This window comes from Chelon labrosus, assembly GCF_963514085.1.
Source record: "Chelon labrosus genome assembly, chromosome: 9".
Taxonomy (NCBI): domain Eukaryota; kingdom Metazoa; phylum Chordata; class Actinopteri; order Mugiliformes; family Mugilidae; genus Chelon; species Chelon labrosus.
Window position 1 is genome coordinate 28,025,728 of NC_140359.1, and position 17,000 is coordinate 28,042,727.

The 17,000-nt window shown below is 41.7% G+C and overlaps 1 protein-coding gene across 1 annotated transcript; it reads left to right on the forward strand.

Moving 5' to 3' along the window:
• Positions 1-8,942: 8,942 nt before the first annotated feature.
• On the forward strand, positions 8,943-16,005 carry lhx6b (LIM homeobox 6b; the record flags this gene model as incomplete). Its single annotated transcript, XM_084552343.1, has 8 exons — positions 8,943-9,032; positions 10,157-10,288; positions 10,503-10,624; positions 12,278-12,498; positions 13,569-13,669; positions 13,751-13,846; positions 14,437-14,608; positions 15,923-16,005. 8 exons carry the CDS (start codon positions 8,943-8,945, stop codon positions 16,003-16,005), a joined length of 1,017 nt encoding a protein of 338 aa, XP_084408469.1.
• Between the last annotated feature and the right edge of the window lie 995 nt (positions 16,006-17,000).

A 17,000-nucleotide genomic window follows, 5' to 3' on the forward strand; every position in this document is an offset into this window, starting at 1 on the left:
TTCATTTTATCTTATTTCTAAAGAGATTTGGAAGTAAACAGAGACCACAAACAGAACTAAACGACAGTGTGTGCTAATGCAAATATAGAAATTGTACCTATGAGGACGTGTTGTTCTGGACTAAAGATCAGTCGGTGCAGAGGCAGCTGCTGCTTGTAGTGATTTTACATTCGCTGAGGATAAAACAAGACGCATTAATTAATTCCACCGCACTCACTCTCCACCTGAGGGGTTTATACTTTCACCTGGCATCAGCTCTCTTTCTTCTGTCCTCTGGTGGAATTGATCAGCTGCTTCCTGCCTCTAAATAAGGAGGCATACTGTAATCCACTTGATAAATATCAAGGCGAGTACGGCAATCAGCTGAAAGCAATTTGCACGACTGTGCTCGAGCCAGCGGCTCGTGATTTTCTCTCCTGTCATCTATCATAGACCACACGCTCGGGCCAAAATACACAATACTCCCAAATTGCTGTCATATGGAGTGCAAGCCCTGAAAAAAGGGCCCTTCATTTTTCCTTGTCGGTGCTTCAAATAAACTTCTATTTGTTAAATAACTGGAGGTTTTTTTTTCTCTCTCTCTCCAATAGAACATTTTTTCAGAGAGAGCGATGGTGTAATGTGCCATTTCCTTTGTTTGTTGGAAGTTTGGCTGCAGGACTGTAATCTCTGGTTTAATCTCAGACTAGATGCAGACTGTTGGACTTTGGACGGACGCTGCTGGACGGCGAGTCTTCAGACGTCAAAAGTGATTCTGCAGCAAGGTCCCAAAGGCAAACACTGACTGGCTGGAACTCAGAGTGTCAGTTTCTTTGTGTATTATCCGTGATGGTCACATCCTCAGCAGTTACACCCTCTGGCACACATCACACAGACAGATGCAGTGGACATTTTGGTTTTTCAGAAGTCCCATTTCTTTCCCGTGTTTTTTTGTTCTGCTCCATGCACCGTGTTCCAAACGTGGATTAAAAACCAGACAAACTGTATAATAATTATTATAATCTAAGTTAGTTGTGAGTGTCAGCTCTAAATGACTGGTGGTGGTGGGGGGGTTTAGGTTTTTATGAGGAACATATGTGGGTGGGGCACGGTAACGACCAGACAGAGTCTCCTCGGAGGAAGTCGTTCAGATTAACCTGTGACACGACTGCTAATGCTAACCCAACCTTTCCTACTGCAGCAGCTTCACATTAAACCGTTTAGCCGGCGCAGCACGTGTTGACTTTAATCACGACAAAGCCACAGACAACGTAGAGTCTTGTCTTGAATATTGCAAAATGAAATATCACAGAAGGAGCAGCCACAGTGAGCTGTTCGATGAAGAGCTGCAGGCCTCCAGCTTCTCCAGGTAACAAAGTCCTTCCATTGTGTCCTGTTGTTGTTGACAGATTAATGATGATATGCAGAAAAACATGCAGAGTTTTGAATAATACCATTTCTCCTGGTCCAAATGTACTACAGATACACTAATCAGGCATAACATTATGACCACCTTCCTAATATTGTGTAGGTCTCCCTTGTGGTGACTCATCAGAGAATGGACATGGGCCTTCTGAGGGTGTCCTGTGGTGTCTGGCAACGCAATATTGTTAGTGGGGGGGCCTTTGAGGGGAGGGTCCTCTGTGGATCATCCCACAGATACTTGATCAGTTTGGGATCTAGTGAATTCGGAGGCCAGGTCAACACCTTGTGCTGTTAGGTTAGGGTGTTAGGGTTGTCATTGCTATGGGGTGGGGGTGCCTGGTCTGGTCTAGGTGGGTGCTACATGTCTGAGTAACATCCACACCAATGCCAGGTCCAGTGTCAGTGGTTTTAATGTCGTGGCTGATCGTTGTGTCTATAAAAAGCGCACAAAGAGTTGTGCAATATTTGTCGTGCAAGTGTCCGTCTCAGCTGAAAGTGGCTTGTGCAATGTTTGTGAGTTTGTGGTTGTATGGGAGAGAAGGAAAGGGGCCGCCTCCGTTCAGATGGATTGTGTCCTGATGTCTTTATATAAAAAAAATACATAAAATGACAGAAGGTTGTTTTTCTGTTCTCAAATTTCTGCGACTTGTGGCATCAAACATCATCATGTTAGCAGCAGGAAGGGCAGGCGTTGTGAATTGGCACAGCGACTATTCCATTCTATTATTAGATAGGCTACTTTTAGCAGGTTTAACAGGTTATTTATTACTTTAAGTCTGTTAAACTGATCATTTTTCACTTTTAAATAATTAGCTCAGTGCTTTATTTTAGCTAGTCCAGCTGGTTTTTCCAATTTCCATATTTTAACAGGCGCTACATAACCGCTTACTGTAGATTCAACACAGATTAACGTGAGACAAATCCACACAAACACAAGAACGTACACAGTTCTTTAATTAAATCACATTCCCAACCTCAGGAGTACTGCCCCTTAACGTGCCCCCTCGGTCGGGACCGGGCTGGTAAAGTAAACCACGCCTGCAGCAGAGAATAACTCCCGAGCCCGGCTCTCACACAGACGGGCCTCAGATGCAGCTCTTATCTGAGACGTCCAACAGTATTCACATGGAGCTCGGTGGCAGAAGTTCTACAGGAACAAGATAAGACCACGGCGGTGCGTTTTCGGAGCTCGCTCCACCCTTCTCCAAACATTTTTTTCCTCCAGCCGACATGCCAAGCCGAGCATCAGTCATCCCCGTGGCTGTGTGACTTAGTGCCGGAGAAACAGGAATGAGTCACAGCTCGGTCAGACGGCACCTCGCCCCAAATAAAAAAGAAACCTGAAGCTTTTTAAGAAGTCAGACCAAAATGTGAAAAGTTAATTTCTCTTTCTCTCACATGAAATAACCGAAGCTGCGTTTGGCAGAAAATGTTGTTGTACGTGGAGGAACTCGACGTTTAGAGTGAGATCAGGAGGAGGAAAAAATATTCAAGACACAAGATGACAAGATAATTATTCTAATAATTCAAGGATAGATAGATAGATAGATAGATAGATAGATAGATAGATAGATAGATAGATAGATAGCTGTGCCATGACTCAGATCTTTTTCATAACTTTTGTTGTTGGCCGACTGCCTCTTACACAACCATTGTTATTCAGTCATGACAATACGCCTCCGCCTTAATGTGGGGAGCTTCCCAACGTCCAAACCCTGTAAATAAGCCCCTGCCCTCATGTGAACCCCCCCCCCCCCATCCCCCACCCTGCTCCTGCACCTCCATGCCGAGCGGACGGCCCACGTCAGGCATTGTTGACATACCAGCCGTGGCTCGGTCCACTGGGGCCCATCGGACGGGTCTAATAGCTTTAGCATGTGCTCCAGTTGGTGATGGTTCATTGTTTGGCGCTGCAGCGGCCGCGTGACGCTCCACGCATCCACAGAGCTGCACAGGATGCAGCAGGTGACCCATCGAACGAGGTGGTGGCATTGTCGGCATTGAGGTGGAGGTGCATTTCGTGTTCCCTCGTTTGAACATGCTGTTCCAGAGTAAACCACCGGGGACAGCTTAGCTTTGCACACGTACTGTACTGTACGCTAAAGACAATTGTACACGGCAAGAGAACAACAATGAGAACACACTTTTTTTTTTGACATGTGCCTGCAGAAGTAATTTTCCTCAACTTCATTGAGAAACTGACTCAAATAGAGGTCTCCCAAACTGATTCCAGTTTTGCTAATCCTTTCAAACACTGGTTGTTTTCTGCAGAACATCCACCGAAAGAAAACATTTGACCTTTTTGTTATCCACTTTGGTTTCCTGCTTTATTTTGTAATCAGTTTTCTTGTTGCATTTAAGTCTTTTCACATCCCTGTGATCACACTCACCTGTCCCGCCTCGTGTCTTTTGTCCCCATGCTCCTCCCCTCGTCGCTTTCACCTGTGTCTCGTTATTCCATCAGCCAGTGAGTCTGTGTCAGGGGTTGGACTAGTCACACTGATCACGTGACAATAACAACATGGACGCCTCCTAGAAGACAGGTGAGGAGTCCAGTGGGTCGTTGCAACAAACTAGCAGCGGTTCATCAAGTGTGTGGAAATACTTCTCTAAAGATGAAGCCCATACTACCGTGACATGGTACAATAGGTACATTTACACTATAATGTGTACTGTTTTAAAACAGTTATTAAAGCGGGAAACAACGGTTTGCTCGCTAGAACCAAACCTGCGATAACAAATAAACAAATAAAACTTCATCAAACAGTAACAGAGACAAGGCTTCAGAGAAATACCATCTAACAACACGCTGTGGAGTACTATTAAATGCTACTGATGGTGCTGAGGTGCTGCATGTTTTTATACAGGCTAAACATATCTGCAGCTCACAGTATGTATACGTATTCAGGTCAACAATATAGATTTCATTACTTTCTGCTGGGTTTTTATTACGTGACGTCACCAGAGGCTAGACTCTCATCACATAACAGTCGACTTTATAAAAATCTATAGTGTGTATATATAAAAAAACATTCCTTTCCCTTTGTCTGTTTTATTGCCCGCTTGTTGTCTCCTCATGTTTCTGTCCTATACCCCTTGTGATTCCTGATTTCCAGAGTTTTTGTATTGCTTTTTTTTCTGTTTTTTTTTATTACCCTGCAGCATCTTTTTGTTCCAGAGTCTGTAAGTTTTCCTAAAGCAAAAGTTTCCTGCTTGAGCCTCTATTAATGTCCTGTGACTGGGTCCTACCTCATCACTAAACACAATATTTTATGGTGTAATTTTAGTGTAATTTTAACACCATTCCCAACAGCAAAATGGATGAATATTTACCCTGGATCATCCCTCAAATATCAGTGTCTCCGAGACGACTTGCACACTGGACAAAAACTGGTCAAAACCAGTCCAGCACGTGGTCAAACTGGTCCCTTGCACCATCGCCACATAAAGAGCAGCGTTAATGGAGGTGAAATAACCCTCTAAGTCCTCCTGCATCTTGACCAGTCCACTTCCAGCTGACCCCGCTACGCCTGGTAATTACGGCTAATGCACAGAGCCACTGGAGTGCATCACGCCGACAATACAAAGAGACGTAGACAATGTCCCTCTCCTGTTAGAGATGCTTTTTAAGTGATCAATGAGAATTAAAGTGTCATTGATTTCACGGAAACCTTCGCTTCTCAACACTTTGTTCCCTCTCCGGAGGTGTTTGCAGTGAAACCTTCCACATACGCTAGACTGTGACGTTTCCAAAATATTTAAAAACTTTAAAAACCTTCAATAACCGAGTTAAACAAAATGACGTCATGTAAATTTAAAAACCCGCTTTGCTGTGTAAATGCTGAACTTGTTTTGTTTCATGAATCACACAAGGACTGGGAGTCAAACATCCGTCAACTTCATGTCTTAACATTTCAGTAAAGATTTCTTTCTGAAACATGTTTTAATTCTCACCAGACCGTCAAACCGCACAGTTTAGCTTCGTCACCAAAAAGATGCAATGCATATTTGGAGGGAATTTGTCAAACTAAACAGAGACTGACGCCACATAACTGAGACCTAAACTGACGCAGAAATGACCGCAGTCAAACAAGAAAAACTTCTGAAGCAGGGGTTGTCAAACATACGGCTAGCGGACCAAAAACGGCCCACCAGAAGGTCCGGCTCGGTCGCAGGAAGAATTTGCAAAGTTCAAAAATGACACAGAAGACATTAACTGCAAATGTTTTCAACATTCATTATGCTTATATGAATTATATGAATCATGCAAACTTGTTACAGGCTTCGTTCTCATTGTGTCGTTTTTATTTTTGTTATTGAATCGTTAATATCTCCATAGAAGCAAAACGTAAATAAACAATTGATAGAAAAATGTTCAATAAACAAAACTTCTGAACAACTATCTAGTTTGACTAGACCATTTAACTTAGCTTAGCTTAGCCTAGCTTAGTTCAGTTTGTTTTGTTTTGATTTCTATTGTTTTGTCTTAGCTTAGCTTAGCTTATATTTCTATTCTTTCTTTAACTTAGCATAGCTTAACTTAGCTTAGTTTGGTGTATTTTTGTTTTGTTTTGTTTTGCTTAGCTTATACTTCTATTGTTTTGTTTAACTTAGATTACTTCAGTTTTGTTCCGTTTTCTGTTGTGTTGTTTAAGTTAGCATAGCTTAATTTAGCTTTGTTTGATTTATTTGTTTTGTTTTGCTTAGTTTGCCATTGTTTTGTTTAGCTGAGGTCGGCGTAGCTTAGCTTAGCTTAGCTTAGCTTGGTTTTCTATTGTTTTGCTTAGCTTAGCTTAACTTAGTTTAGTTTCATTTTCTATTGTTTTGTTTAGCTTAGCTTATCTTAGTTTAAATGAGCTTACTTCAGTTTTGTTCCATTTTCTACTGTAATGTTTAACTTAGCTTAGCTTAATTTAGCTTAGTTTTTTTTGTTTTGCTTGGTTTTCTATTGTTTTGTTTAGCTTAGCTCAGTTTAGCTTAACTTATCTTGACTTAGTTTAACTTAGCTTTCCTCAGTTTAGTTTCATTTTCTATTGTTTTGCTTACCTTCACTTACTTCAGTTTAGTTTTCTACTGTTTCGTTTAACTTAGCTTAGCTTAATTTAGCTTAGCTCAATTAAGTTTAGTTTTGTTTAGTTTATGCAAGCAACAGTGTTACACTTGTATATCACATATTATAAATATAATACACTCACCATGTTATGTATTAGTGAGCCATTAAACTAGTAATTGAGCAATTGGACATGATGTGACCAGACCTTTATAAAAAAAAAAAAAAGAAAGAAAGAGAATTCAGCTTCTATTGTTGAAATACCACGTCAGACAAGAGGACTTCAAAGTGTGAGATTCTGTCTGGGTCAGAAATCAAACTGAAGCAAATCTGTGGCATCGACCGTGTTAACGTCTCTGTCAAACACACCATTTAACGGATTCATCAGGAGCTTGTTCAGGTAAATTCTCCTGTTATTGATACGACTGTGGTGGCAGAACGGTCCACGCCTGTCCACGTGGGAGACGTCTCATCAGAACTAAATGAAAGTTGAACGGTGAGCGGCTTAGTCATCCTGAAACCACGGCTGGACTGAGGGTTTCTAAAGGGCAGAGCAAGGAGCTCTAAAACCAAAACCAAACAACACATCACGCTTCTCACCACAGAGAGACAGAAAAGAAACTTCATCACAGAAACAGAACTTACCAAATTAAGAACATACGACTTCTATTGGAAAGAGTGGAGTCTCTAAACGACTTCTCACCATTAGAAACATGGACAAGCAGCAGTTTGCACCAAATCATCTCCTCCACTCCGTCCAAGGAGAAGACCTCCCTTCAGAGACCAGTGCCACCTTCTGGTCTGTTTGTGTAGAAGGATACAAACTGCTGCAGGATAATGGGCCTGAACACGTCTGTGCTTTTAGTAACATCGTGTCACCTGGTGTCACCTGACCTCCACCTCACCGAGCAACAAGCAACCCAAATATCCCCGGACATCCCAAGGAGATCTTTGGACTGTTGAGAGATCAGGCTCGGTTCATGTGTCTTATTGCTGGATGGCGTCAAACTCATTTTAGAGTCAGAAATAATAATAATTTCCTGGAAATATTTTGTCAGATTCAGCTTTTTATTCAATGCGCATTTTTAACAGTCACAAAGAGCCCTTACTGAACGTTAGGGTTAGGGTTAGCGCTCAATATACAGAAACAAAATCTTCTCCTCCTTTAAGGACATCATGGTTGCGTGGTTTCTCAAACAGACCAGTGGTGTGGTGGTTAGCACTGATGCCTCACAGCGAGAAGGTTCTAGGTTTGAATCCCTCAGCCGACTGGTTCCTTTCTGTGTGGAGTTTGTATGTTCTCCCTGTGTCTGTGTGGGTTCTCTCCAGGTACTCCAGCTTCCTCCCACCGTCCAAAGACATGCTGGTTAGGTTCATTGGTGATTCTAAATTGGCCGTAGGCTGCAGCCCCCCTGAAGAAATCCCAACAACGACTGTACTTCCTAAGAAGGTGTCCGAAACCCTCAGCAACTTCAAGTACAGTTGAGAGCGTCATCACCACCTGGGTTATTTTGGGAACTGCCCAAGACAAGAGATTAAAAAAAAAAAAAAAACTCATCACAACAGAACATTTACAGGGTTATCAGGAGAGCCCACAACACAACCTCTTCACACTCCTGCCGTCGGTGGGACGCTACAGGAGTGACCTCAAGGACAACTAGACTCCTTCCCCATCCATCACCACCACTGACTGGATCCGTAGTACTTTTTAGTGTTTGATTCAACAGATTTTTCTTGCAAAGTAAGAATTTCTAAACTGCATATGTCAGTAAACATCTTGAAGCTTCACTTTGAGTGACGTTAAAGCTAGCAGAATGAGTCCATGGCGTGCTAAAGTGGATTCAAACACTCAAGAAGAATAAAATAAGAACATCAAGTGATGCACAATAGTACCTCATCACAGTCTGCAGCCTCTACTGATGCAAGGAACCATTTTCAATCCAGTGGCCTCAGATGTGCAGCCATCACCTCTAGACAAAGACATTCAAGTTAATTGGTGGGTGTTTACTTCTTTTTTTTTTTTGTTATGAATTCGTGTAAATCTACATTTCCCTGTGAGAACGGAGGCTAACCCCGGCTCTGCTGGTCCAGCGTGCAGCATCACATCCTGTCTGGCTGAACTGGGTGTAAACTCGGAGCCGAGGCGGGGAGAGGAGCAGTGCTGGGAGTGGAGCGTGCTGGGGAGGGACACTGGTGCCACTGATTTCTACTGGTTTCCACGACAAAGTTAACGAAGTTGGATTACCTCCGCGCTGAGGACAGACTGAAGGGGACGGGGAGCCTGTGACGAGCCATGCTCCGCGGAATTACCTGGACGCCTCTGCTGTGATGCTCCGGAGAAACTTTGACTGGACCATGTTTTCGCTGCTTTTGGGAGATTTCCTGTGTGTGAAGTGTATGTTGTTCACGTTCCCATCGGCCACCGCATCCAATATTTATACCCTAGCTGGTAATTAACATAATCTTGCATTCCTGTTAATTCCGAGGAATGAAGGACAACACGGAGTCCGGATTGCCACCCAAACGCAGATTTTTGGCACTTTATGAATGCAGCTGTAATCACCCGGGGGAGCCTCAAGTACTTAAATGGGTCCATCACGAGAAAGAGACAATCAAGCTCCTTTATGTCTCAAGATCAGCTGCAGTTTCTGCGCATTGTCTGTTATGAATAGACCGATCTCCAATTGAGCCTCTTCACTTTGGAGATTTTTCGATTTTCGATTATACAGCTATTGAAATTAGGATGCGCCGCTTTCTCTCCCTCTCTCTCTCTCTTAGCTTGGTGGCTCGGTTGCCTTTTTTTGACTGACAGATGAAATTGACACTCGGGTTGCCTCTTATCAAGCGAAGCATTTCAATCCGCCGCTAATTGCAGATTTAGTGCCATCCTTTCTTTTCACTGCGTTTGATTGCATGGGAATACAGCCTCCTATTGCGCACAAGAGGAATGATCGATCATAAATATATATATATATATATATTTTTTTTTTTTTCTTCTTCTAATTGCATCAAAATTTCTTTTGTTGCCAGGGTTTAAATGCAGGAGAAACTGTTATTCGTTGTTTTGGACCGGATATAGTGTGGGTTGGGGCAGATATGCGTAATGCGCAAAGCAAGCTCCATCTCCTCTCCAAATAGGCAGCGTTCAAGACCCGAAAATGGTGAGTCACAAACATCTGGGCGAGTTCGGTTTGCAACCTTTTCACTTCTTTGTCTTTCAGTTGCTCTTTCTAAAAAAAAAAAAAAAAAAAAAATGTATTTGGCGGAGGCTCAGGTTTGAATCAAGGAGGGGACTGTACCTACACAGGCTGCGCTGCGCTCACGATCAGAGATGGAGCCACGAGAAATGCGTTTATCCACTTTTAAATTTGGGTCCTGGGCTGGACGTAGCGCTGCAGATTTAGCCTCAGATCGATCTTTGTGTTAGGACATTTTATTTTGAGCTTAAATGTTTGAATTGACAGAGTTCAAGCTGGGATGTAGAAGACGCGGTTAAATCATTTATTTCATTAATAAACAGAGTGAAGTCACCGGAAATCAAATGTTTATTATTATTATTATTATTATTTCTGCTATCAGATATTAGTGTTTTTTTCTCTATATCCTTTTCAGGAAATGTTAAAACAAGGAAATAATTGTGATAAAAGAGGCGATGAAGCATCTTTTCATGTGGTGTTAAAGCGTGTGTGTGTTTTGGCGCAGTCTAAGTCGGAGGTGAAGAAGGAGTCCGGGGAGTCCAGCCCGGTGGAGGCCGCCTGCCTCTGCTCTCCTGCGGCGGCGAAGAACCAGTGCGCCAGCTGCGGCATGGAGATTCACGACCGGTACCTGCTCAAGGTGAGAAAGCACCCACGCCTCTGTGCTCCAGTCTTTTACCCTGAACTTTTACATCCTGACATGAAAGAGTTCTTCATTTTCCAGTTTCTGTTTTTATAAGAAGAAGAAAGAAAGAATGAACATCTGGGAGGTTTTAATGTGTTTAACATCCTGATGATGGAGCGCGCGCGTCCGTTTAGTCTGTGGATGTGATTGCATGTTTAAATCTCCGCAGGTCAACAACCTGAACTGGCACTTGGGCTGTCTGGAGTGCTCCGTGTGCAGAGCGTCTCTGCGCCAACACAGCAGCTGCTACGTGAAAAACAAAGAGATCTACTGCAAGCTGGATTATTTCAGGTAAGAGCTGAGTTCTTCCTCTTTTTAGAAAAATATCGAGCTGGTTAAAGATGATTTTAGAGCCTAAAAACACACAGTATTATTATTGTTATTATTATTATTATTGTGCAGTTAATTGATCCAATAAAATCGTTAATGAATGTGAATTTATTGTTTATTGTCTCGGCGCCGAATATAAAAGAAGACTCAATAATTAATTAACATAATTTTAGAAGGGTTTCATTTAAATTAGCCAACTGTGGAAATTAAATGAATTAATTCAGCGTTCAAGTTTTGGTAAAATAGTTATCAAATTTGGAAGTTAATTATTTTATTTAAATAATAATAATAATAATAATTAATAAAATGCAAATGTTCTTCACCAAATCTGTAAACGCTGCTGTGGTTTGTCCTTTTCGGTGCCGGTTAATTAAATTGCAAATATTTTTAAAATATTTTGATCTTTCTTGTTAAAATAAATGAATAAATAAATATTTGAATAAAAAAAAACGAGTAAAAGTAAAGAATAAGACCGGAACTTGATTTTCTTTCTCCGTTTAAATCTGTGCTATTCAAAACACCTATAATGTTAATGATGTTAATATTTTATTCTCTCTTTTAAATGATTCCTGATCTTTCGACGCTCGGATGCAACGTTTTACTCTTTTATTTATTGTTTAAACAGAAAATAAAATTAAAATAAATGCTAATATTTAGTAAGCTTTTTTTTTTTTTTTTCGGATTCAATCTTTAAATCTGTCTTTTTTTTCGACCTTTTAAACCTGAATTAAAAACGATTAATTTGAGCATGCATGTGTGCAGGTGATGAATTATTCCACATAATTCGGTTTATTTCCTTGTTGTTTTTTCAGCTAATTGATCTTTGCCTCTCGACATGATTTAGCTCCGGAGCAATGATTAAAAAAAACACATTCTTTAAGTGGAAAGCAGAATAAATCAGCAAACTGCAAGAGAAAGGCATTTTTGTTTTTCTGCATTTCAGCCTGATTTAGTCTCTATAGTTTGATAAAAATCTGATAGAAAATCTACAACAATAATAAACGTCATTATTAGTTATTTTCGTGGCTCTTTATCAAATAAGAAACCATATCATTTATTATTTTAGTTCATCTAAACTAACTGACACACAGAAACCTCTGGCTATGAAAGGAGGTTTAGTTTTTACCAGAGGGTTGCAGGAATTTACAATCTCACCCGGGCCAAAAACATCTGAGACTCCAGACTTCATCTGCACCAAAACAGCAAACATGCACCGGTGGAGGCTCCTGCCTTCAGTTCCTGCTAAATGCAGCCTGTATGGATGATTTACAGGATGAAATGCAGGATTATTTCCCTCTAAAAATAGATGGAGGATGGATGTTCTTGTATTCTGTGTTGTAGCATGTTGGAAGGAACTAGGAGAGGCATGTTTTTAACACACTGCGGAAGTGAATGAACACGGTTTGAATCTTCTGCTCGTTCTAAAAGCTGAACTTTACTGTGGAGAAGAACAAAAGAGATCAGCACCAACCCTCCTCTTCTCTCATGTTTTATGAATCTCTGCTTCTCTGACTCTGAATGTGTTTCATTAGCTCTAAACACAAACCCTGGTTGAGGTTTATGATCTGAGCTGCAGCCAAACCTTCACCCCGCCCCGTCCTTCTTCCTCTACAGCAGGTTCGGCACCAAGTGCGCCCAGTGCGGCCGCCAGGTGTACGCCAGCGACTGGGTGAGGCGGGCCCGGGGCAGCGTCTACCACCTGGCCTGCTTCGCCTGCTTCTCCTGCAAGAGGCAGCTGTCCACCGGGGAGGAGTTCGGCCTGGTGGAGGGCAGGGTGCTCTGCCGCAGCCACTACGACATCATGCTGGACAACCTGCGCAGGGCCGCGGAGAACGGTAACACAATCCAGCCAAGGAGGAGCCTCCGAGGAGTTTGAGTTTATCACTGAGGCCTCTCTGATCCCCTTAATGTGACCAGACACACACCAGGGCACCACAAGTCAGACACAGAGTTGGTTAACAAGGTTCAAAACTAATGAACTTAACAATCCATAGCATCTGATGTGTTGGTGGTGCATATTTCCAACAAACTCATGATTAATCAAACTGATCGAACCATGATCGTCCATTTAGTCTTAACACAGCAGGATGTAAATATTCTGGCTCCTCTTGGGTGGAAAAAACTTCAGACGTCTTCTGAATAATCTCAGTCCAGCCGTTTGTTGCAGTGACGGGATGTCCTGGTTTACTGAAAGATTCAAATACAAGCAAAATCTTTTAACGTGGGGTCAAGACTGCAGCTCTCGTGGTAAATGGAACAACTTTATTAGTCCAACGTGTTTTTGCTCGTCGTCATCAGGGTCATCTAATCTACAGTTTATTTCCCTCCTGCATGCGCCTTGGTAGGAGATGAAATACAACTCTGGTGTGCACTCACCATGGAGGAAGACTACCACAGGATGACCCCGATGAAGACCACGAGTCGAAACAGTCTAATAAAGTTGTCCCATTTACTCCAGCTGGAGTCTTGACCTCTCTACACTTTCTTTCGGTCATCTGTGCATCTTAACGGCAGAAGAAGTCGTTCCAGAAATACATTTTTCTTAGCTTCTTGAAGTAGAATAGAGAGGTTGTGAGGGCTGGGTCAAAGGTCAGAGGTCGACCGAAGCTGAAAAAGGCAGAGGAGCAAAAGCAAAAACATCCGGTTCAAGCTTCACAGCTCCAGAATCAGCTTTCCATCATTGTTCCACTCCAAGTGAGGAAATATCCCACTGCGGTGTAAATACTTGAGACTGTGCGGCTGCTGGCAACAAAACATTTTAATGGCGTTACATGAGCTGTTTGGACTTTGGATTCAGAAGAGCTGCGAAAGATTTGCTTTTGCTTTCATGTTGGGTTTTTGTGCAGCTCCACAGTCTGCTGACTGACTTCTCGTTAGGAAAACCTGTGAGTGTGTTTGTGTTCAGGCACCGGGCTGACTCTGGAGGGAGCGCTGCCCTCCGATCAGGACTGCCAGCCCAAGCCGGCCAAGAGGGCCCGGACGTCGTTCACTGCCGAGCAGCTGCAGGTAGACGCTGCTCTGACATGTGTGTGTGTGTTCAGGTTTGATGCAGTGTGTGTGGTTTCATGTGGCTTCCTGTCCTCGCAGGTGATGCAGAATCAGTTCGCTCAGGACAACAACCCTGACGCTCAGACGCTGCAGAAGCTGGCAGAAATGACGGGACTGAGCAGACGAGTCATTCAGGTAGAGTTTACACGGTGGTGTGTGACACAGAGGAGGGATTTAAAGTTAATTAACGTAAGAGAAACATGTAGAAAAATCATATTTCAGCTCCGTGCTGCAAACGTCTTTGGTTTGTAGACACGTGTATGTAACTGGTGATCACATTTTTAGCGCTGCTGCATTACAAGGGATTAAAAACAGAAAAGTTTTTAGATTATCTAATAAAGAAAAAGTCACTGTTGACTTTATTATTTTGGAAAAACAGGAATAATCTCATTTAGAGTGTCACTTCCCCAAAAAGCTTGCTTATAATCTGTTAAAACTCCGTTAAATATCTGTTTTTCCTTCTGAAATCAACCGATTTAAATGATTTTTAGAAGATTTTTCAAAAATAAAAAAGGTGGATTATGATATCAGCTGTTCATAAGGTTAAACCTGAAGACTATGATCTTCTTCTTTGTTCCTCGTTTTCCCTTTAAGACTCATTTAGTTCATTTTAAAGACTTAAACTCATCCAGGAAGTTACCCAGACCCTGATCTTCTTCACCGTGTCGTTGTTCCTTTCCTTTTATTGACATCACCTGGATTATCCCCCCAACCCCCTCCCTCAGGTTTGGTTTCAGAACTGCCGTGCGAGACACAAAAAGCAGCCGCCCCAGAGCAGCTTCTCCCAGAGCGCCCCCCTGTCCAGGATGCCGCCGTCGCTGCCGGATGATATCCACTACTCACCGTTCAGCAGCCCGGACCGGCCTCACCTGCTGGCCCTGCACGGCTACCTGGACGGTGAGTGTCATCACCAGACGTCACACAGTCAGAGTCAAATCCTTTTTATTTATTTTATTCTCCAACATTTTAACTGATCAGCCGTGTGAACGTGTGTCCAGTCGAGTCTTGACTGGAGAGGGTTTTTATATACGGCGCTGGAAGAACATTTACTCTGAGTACTTACTGCTCTTAAGGAAGGAGGCGTCTGTGGTACTTGAAGTGAACAGGCTGTTTGTGTTTCATGCTGCTTTGAGCTTCTATTGTACGACACGTCTGCAGGAAACTACCGGACTCAGTTAGTGGCTGCAGTTTAGATAGATAGATAGATAGATAGATAGATAGATAGATATCCAAATATAAAAGTATAGTGAGGTAGAATGTATAAAGATATATATGAAATATACAAATGCACATATAAAAATATACAAAGTATATAAAAAATACAAAAATATATAATATAAAAATACAAAAGTAATAAAAAACTAATATACAATAAAATAATATATAATATCTATATCTATATCTATCTATATATATACAAAGTATATCTAAAATATACAAAAGTAAATAAATATAAAATAAGTATATGTGGTAATAAAATCAATAAAAATCAATAAATTGTAATATGTAAATATATATTAAAAAAATGCTTATAAATCATAGTGTACCATTAGAGACTATTACGATTCAGGATTTTTACTTGTAATTTAGTTTATTTATATTTAAACGTTTACTTGCTTTAGACACATGTTGCAGAGACAGTATTAAAATATACAACAGTATATAGACTATATATGTGTACAAGTGAGTATGGTGACTGCAAACACTCAGAGTACACAGTAGAAGATGCAGAATACTGCATAAAACCAGATGAACAAATTCAGCAGTGCGGACGTGCAGTAAATCAAGTACTGTGTAGTATTTAGCAGCAGTAGTGCAAATAGTCTGCACGACTTTGCACCAAAATGACTGAACATGTGATGAACAGATGCCAGGGTGTTCTGAGCTGTGGTGTGATCAAGAATAAGACATGTTGGAAGAATGAGGAACTTGTCAGTCATTTATGAAGGAGGTTAAACACCAGCCCTGCTCACGTCCACGCTGCTGCAGATGTTGACAACAAGAAAACAGATGTTTCTTCTTTATTTTTTAACCCTTTATCTCGTTGCAGATCTTTGTTCCGTTGAATGTTTTGCATTAAACTGTTCCTCTGATCCTCTTGACGTTCAGTACGTCTGATTTGTGATTTTGGATAGTTGGAATAAAAATGTCTCGTGAGCCTTCTCTGAAACTCTAAACCAATCTGTTATTTTCTTCTTCTTTCTCCTCCAGCTCATCCCTTCTCCGTCCTCACCGCCCCGGGCCACTTGACCCATCCGTCCATCTCCCTACCACAGCTCCCCATCAGCCGCTGACCTGCCCCGTCCCACTTTTCCAATCCTCTGATGAAATTGTGAAAATCGTCTCGTTCCACGACCTTGGGAATCTACTCTGCAGCAGGGGATCTCCGTTTTGTTCGGATTCTTCGTTGTGAGACTGCTGAGGAGTTTATTTTTATTTTTAACAATGCAGAAAAGAAGACCACTTTCATTTCATTTTTATTTTTTCCTTCTTTTTTTTTTCACGGGACACAAATCGTTGCATCAGGTCAGGAGCTGTTTCCTTTCAAACAAGGCGTTTTTATTTTTAAATTGCTGCAATATGAGAAAAGAGTGTCATTAGCGGTGTTCCAGTAAAACCTCAGCGTCGTTTTGTTTGATTTTGTGTTGGTGATGAGCACATTTGTCGTTTGTCGTCGTATTTGTTGTCAGAAAATGAAAACTCTTATTTATTCAGAGCAAGACTTCACTTTTCAAATAGCACTTTTAAAATGTGTCTTGAAGCTAATCGGTGATTGTACATTGTAAATACTGCTATGGTTTAATAAAACGCATCAGATATGGTGGATTTTAGTGGCTGAATAACAGGCTGTCAGGAGGATTTAAGGAGCAGTGGTCGGTGGGTGGGTGGGGGTGTTTTTATGTGTGTGTGGTTGGAAAAGGCCGGACGCTAATTTTACACGCGGCTTGTAAATCTAAAGGTCGCCCGTCAGAGGCCAAGTACCTGCAGGAACCCGTTATTGAGAGCAATATCCCGCGACAAACCTGCCCATCATCTCCAATTTACATTCTGTACTTAACAGGAAATGTGATCAATCCCACTGTGAAAACGATTATGGAGGGTTTTCACTCAAAGCGCGACATCGACTGGGCTGTTTGTCGTTTTTTCTTTTTGTGAGCTTTATGTTTTTTCTTAGCACAGATTATCCCCGGCTGTTACATTGATTGACTGCACTTAAGCTGCTGTGATGGGGGAAGAATGAATGAATGAATGAATGGGATAGTTTGAGTTAAAGGATATCGTTAGATCT